Source organism: Nicrophorus vespilloides, unplaced genomic scaffold (assembly GCF_001412225.1).
Source record: "Nicrophorus vespilloides isolate i.1.1-1 unplaced genomic scaffold, Nicve_v1.0, whole genome shotgun sequence".
NCBI classification, from domain to species: Eukaryota; Metazoa; Arthropoda; class Insecta; order Coleoptera; family Silphidae; genus Nicrophorus; species Nicrophorus vespilloides.
Genome location: NW_017095748.1, coordinates 22,148 through 27,315, shown reverse-complemented (window position 1 = coordinate 27,315; position 5,168 = coordinate 22,148). Strand labels below are relative to the sequence as shown.

At 37.3% G+C, this 5,168-nt stretch overlaps 1 protein-coding gene across 2 annotated transcripts in view; it reads right to left on the bottom strand.

Annotated features, from left to right (window-relative positions):
* Window positions 1-1,139, bottom strand: part of LOC108562190 — a 20,478-nt gene extending 19,339 nt beyond the window's left edge. For both annotated transcript variants that reach the window (XM_017920449.1, XM_017920458.1), the window contains exon 1: window positions 850-1,139. In XM_017920449.1, the coding sequence (XP_017775938.1) occupies window positions 850-858 (9 nt within the window). In that variant the 5' untranslated portion in view covers window positions 859-1,139. The remainder of the gene's footprint in view (window positions 1-849) is intronic.
* Window positions 1,140-5,168: the final 4,029 nt, after the last annotated feature.

Below are 5,168 nucleotides of genomic sequence, written 5' to 3'. Positions count from 1 at the left end.
TTTTTGGTTTGTTTGTTTTGCTTATGAAAGAAACACTACTCTCTGGTGTTTTGTTAAGTTGGCTTCGGTGCGATGGAAGGAGGCATCAAGTGTGTATAATTGAGTCTTCAAATGTTTGTAGGCAGGTATTAGTGTTTGTACTTCGATCTTAAGTTGAGAAAAACGAAACAATCGACACACGGAATAATCTAATGTTTTATTTAACTATTAGTTATTTGATTATCGAATAGTTTACAATTTAGAAAACTCTGAATTATGAGCTTGGATTAGTACGGATTAAAGTTTTAAAATTTATTTAATTGCAATTTAATATTTCATTTGCAGTTAAAATTAATTATATAATATTAACGCCGAGTAAAATTGCAAACCACAATTACCATTAGCAACTTGTAAATGTTAATTAAAAGACAGTTATTTACTCTTCGGTTGCGTTAAGTGAATACCGTTTTCGCAACAATTTTGGAATTTCAATTAGATTTTTCTGTTGTGTTTTAATATGAATTTTATAGAATTATTTGATTACAGTCAATTTCATATATTATTTCTTACATTCTCTGTACTGAATTATAGTCAATTTTGATTATAACATAACAATGAATTGTTTTGTGAAATTTCATACTTAATGACAAACTTTCGTGGATTCGATAAGTTTTAATTAAAAACTGTGATCATGTATTTATTTCATGGTTTTTGTCTATTGAATTCATAAGTTTTTTCTTTTAAAAGTTGGATGGATTAAGTGATTAGGTAACTTGGGTCTAATGTCTAATTCAATTAATACATAGTAGTTCCAGTCGTTAGATAGGATCTGCTGTTATCTGTGATCGCGCGGCGTCGTGTATCATTTACCTCGTCCATTCTGAAGATAGTACTTCCGTTGCAGATCCTGCTCTATCTCTCTGCTCTGGTATCGTTCTTCCTCCTTGCACACACATATACTACACACACACTCGCACAGAGAATGCGGCACCTTTTGGGAACGACTTAATCCATTGCACCTGTTTTCGATCGCAAATCACTGACCGACCACAGGAGGACCACCGCGCGAGCTCTTCGAGTCTTTAACTGGTACGGTGGGTGTACCCACAGGAGGATTACGTGCGTGCTTGCGTGCGTTCGTTCTGGCGATGGGTACGATGGTCGGGTTCGCACTGCTGCGGACGACTATGGTACCCGGATGGATGGTGAGCGCGTTTGTGTGCGCCCTCCTTCGCCTCGAAGAGCTCCGTTCGCGGTTCACCTCTCTTCGCCGCCGCGTCGTCCTGACGTCACCTAGAACAGGTTGTTTCTTTGGTGGTGGCCTCGGCTATCACGGGGGCCCCAGAAGAGAGACAATGCCTGCACCATCAAACCACCAACCACCACTTCTTTGTCTTCGTAACAGCGTAATCAAAGAGCACAGAGCTTTCTGGCTGGTGCATGCCATGGTGCATGGATGGACGAAGGTTTCCTTTCAACCCAAATAAAAAAAGAAGGCAAAAGAGATCCGCCAGTGTTTGGTCAGGAGGAGAGTGTAATGAATGCAGTAGCAGCGAGTTCCCCCTTTTTTGATACCATCTGAGGCGATGATGACATGCCGTCATCGCCGTTCCCGTGAGCTCACGGGATCTCCGTCACCCCGACGTATCAGGTGACGGTGTTATTAATATCGAAAACAGAACAATCCAATGTACGATGTCTCCGGTTGTGTGCATCTTGATTGCAAGCAGCAACAACAACAACAACGTCTTCATTTCCATCCGAGGGGAGCGAAATCGTCGAATCATGCCGCCAACTGCCGCCGCTACACGGGACCGTTGAAAGCGAGATAAAGAGGAATACCAATAATTTGACGTTATCTAGATTCTACGGAAACAATGAGAATTTAATAATAAGCAACCTTTGCGCAATGTTTTGTAAAACGCTGAATCAGACGCATCCATCAGAAATATGTAAGATAACAAGTGTTCTTTCCAAAAGGATATCAATTACTTCAGCGTTATGTAAATTTCTCTCATTAAATATTTATTATATTGAATGTTTGCTTACGATGTGTAAAAAGAAATAACATAAAATTATGCAATTATTATTGTAATATGAAAAGCAGGATATTTTATTCTATTATACTTTTAAAATTCTCTTATAGGAAGGATGAAAAGTTCAGGTAACAAAGAAATTAATTTGGGTGAACAATTCAAAAATCATCTAAATGTTATTTACAAATATAAAGAAAATTGACTAGTTTGTAGACAATATTCAATTAGATAGAAAATATTGCTAAATGCAATAGAAAATAACATGCCATTAAGTATTTGCTATGAGATCATTAAACCTTATATACGTATTTGATACAAGAATATTGTCGACGTTAAACTAGATTTTACCATAAATTTGTATTGCGTTGGTTTCTGTTTATGCGAGGCAATTGCATTAACAATAAAATTCAGTTTAGGTAGAGTCCGGTTGACTCAACCGGCAGGAATTCGTGTTCAGATTGCGCATAATTTCATTGATTTTTTTTACGCAGAACGTAAATAAATCCAAATCCAAGAAACGGAAGCTGTAAATCTACCAGAAACACCGATAGGTTTCCTCTGCGTTAATCCAATTAGCCAAAGACGCTGCAAACTAATTATACAACAAACAAACAGAAAATTAACATTACTTGCGTTTAATAAACATGCACATAAAATGATGATTTGTTTCATCTTACTTTTATTTACATTATTTTCATAATTAGAAAATCCTTATTGTACAAATGATTAATCATTATTGTTGTATAATATTATATAAAATAAAGATGTAATTAAAAGTGATTAAAATCGAATTTTCTTGTATGGAAAATATTGCGTGAAATGGATGGAATTTGAGAAGCGAGAATAAATTAAAATTAATTGCTTAATTCATGAGAGTGAGATGAGTTTTTTTTTTGAAGATTATCGAAGTTCTCGATTCCAATTGGAGTTTTATTGCATTAAACCTGAGCTGAGCGCGGGAATATGCGGGAAATGCCTAAGTCATTCCTGAGGCGAAATATAAATTGACTGACAATCGTAGAAAGCTGTTAAATTATCTTCCTCAAACACAGTCGATGGCAGGCGCATATTTTCTTACTTTCTATATATTACACGGCCGTAAATCAACTCCGCACCGTTCGTTCGTTCGTTCATTCCTTCAGTCGGCAAGTGAAAAGATCATAAACATATCTGCCTTTGCCTAGTTGTTGAGAGATCCGAAGTAAAAGTACATTCCATCAATTGCAAATTTGATTCAACATTTGTAAAGTCGTGAAATTTATACATTGAAGATATGCGGGGCAGTTAGTTCATAAAGTCAATTAACTGGTTGAGATCTGGATAACAACAGTGGAAGGAAATAAATTCAACGTGATATTAATATATCCATAGGTCTGTTCAGATGTAATCGTTATTACCAAATCGCAGCGCAAGTCTTATTAAGATCCGGCAGATACGAAAATCTTGATGATGTTAAGCTATTAGCCCAGTTATCCGAAAACCAATTAAGCAAGTGTTGACTCATTTCGTCCGAAGAAACGACGCGTACACGCCACGCCACGTCGTGTCTTCTCCGTTAAACCCACAGGATATTAATAATAATAATGAAATTGTCGTCGTTAGGGCATAGGATTGATTTACGAATGATTGGGAAATGAAATATGAAATTCCATAAATGAAATTCTCACGACGGTTTTAAGTTTGAATGTTTTATAGCGTAACAAATTAAGTAAATCATTATGAAATGTTAACTCAGTTTGTATGAAGTATTATGTCATACTTACTTAGTATGTATGTACAGGTTTGAAATTGCTCAAATAGATGCTAATAATTCTATTTAATATTTCACTTCTTACAAAAGTTAAGTTAAATTTGCTGGTGCATTTCTCACGACGGATTCTGATCGTGTTATTGATGAATGTGTCTATTTATAAAATATGCATTCGAGTTAATCGATCCGCTTATATGGACTCAAATCTTCCGAGCAAGTGTTGCTTATCCCTTACAAGGTCGGAGATGCAGATAGTTGTGTTTGTTTGTCTACGAAAAAGAGGATGAGCTACAGAAGGCGCGCTTTCAATGCTCGTTCGCTAAGATTACTTGAAAAGAAGAGAGGACATTTATGAATTACCAATTGGCACGGAGCCTGTGTGTGTTTGTGCGCGTGTAATTACTTTTTCTTGGCGAGAGGCCAGTAAATTGCAATTCGTGTTTTTCTTCTTTCTTCTTCGCCATCAACCATCATCGTCCGTTGTTCTTTTTTGTTTGCGTTCATTTCTGTCGTCGTTGTTCTTTGTTGCTTCTTTCTACCCCTCTTTCGATTTCTGCAATTTATTTTTCGAGTTTTGGACGCGCCGTTCGGGCGAGAGTTAATTTCACCGTTGACATTACAATGGCGAATATCTCAATTACGACAATGCACCGAACGAATTTGCATCGCCCTTTTTACTTATTTATTTCCATTCAATGCGACTGAATTCCTGCACTCATCGTGCATGCATGCATGTGTGTGTGTATATGTAAGGACGGCTCAACGTTTCTTTCTTCCATTCTCGAAGAAGAGGATGATGCCTTTTTCTTCTTCCTCATCCTCCTTCATCTCTCTTTTTCGTTTATTTTCTTTTATTAAATTTATTTCTTCGTCTTCACCACACTCTTTCTCTCTCTCTTCATCTCGACTCGCGATTTCTGTATTCTCACTCCTTTTCATCGCCCGATCGCTGTTCACTTTTCGCGGCCGCTTTTTTGCAACGTCTCAACAATGACGACGAAAAGACGATAATGATCGTACGATTTTTATGCATACACGTACGTATGTACGGCTTTGAGATCATCTTCATTCGCATCCATCGTGATCATCATCTTCATCATCTCTTTCTCTCCTTCTTCTTCTTCGCATTTATTTGCCATTAGGCGTAAAACGGCCATTGTAATGGCAATTTCGCTACCCGTCCGAATCGAAACCATTTACTTTTATTATTATCATATCATATCTCCGTTCCAATTAACCGAACATAATGAGTCATCTCGTGTACGGCGGCATTCGGTGATGCCGATGATGATGATGATGATGGAAGACGAGGAAGAAAAGAGCGAAGAAGAATGAGAAGAAGTAGAAGACGGAAAAAGAACATGCGTGTATTACAATATGGCAATGATGAAAAGGCTGGGACG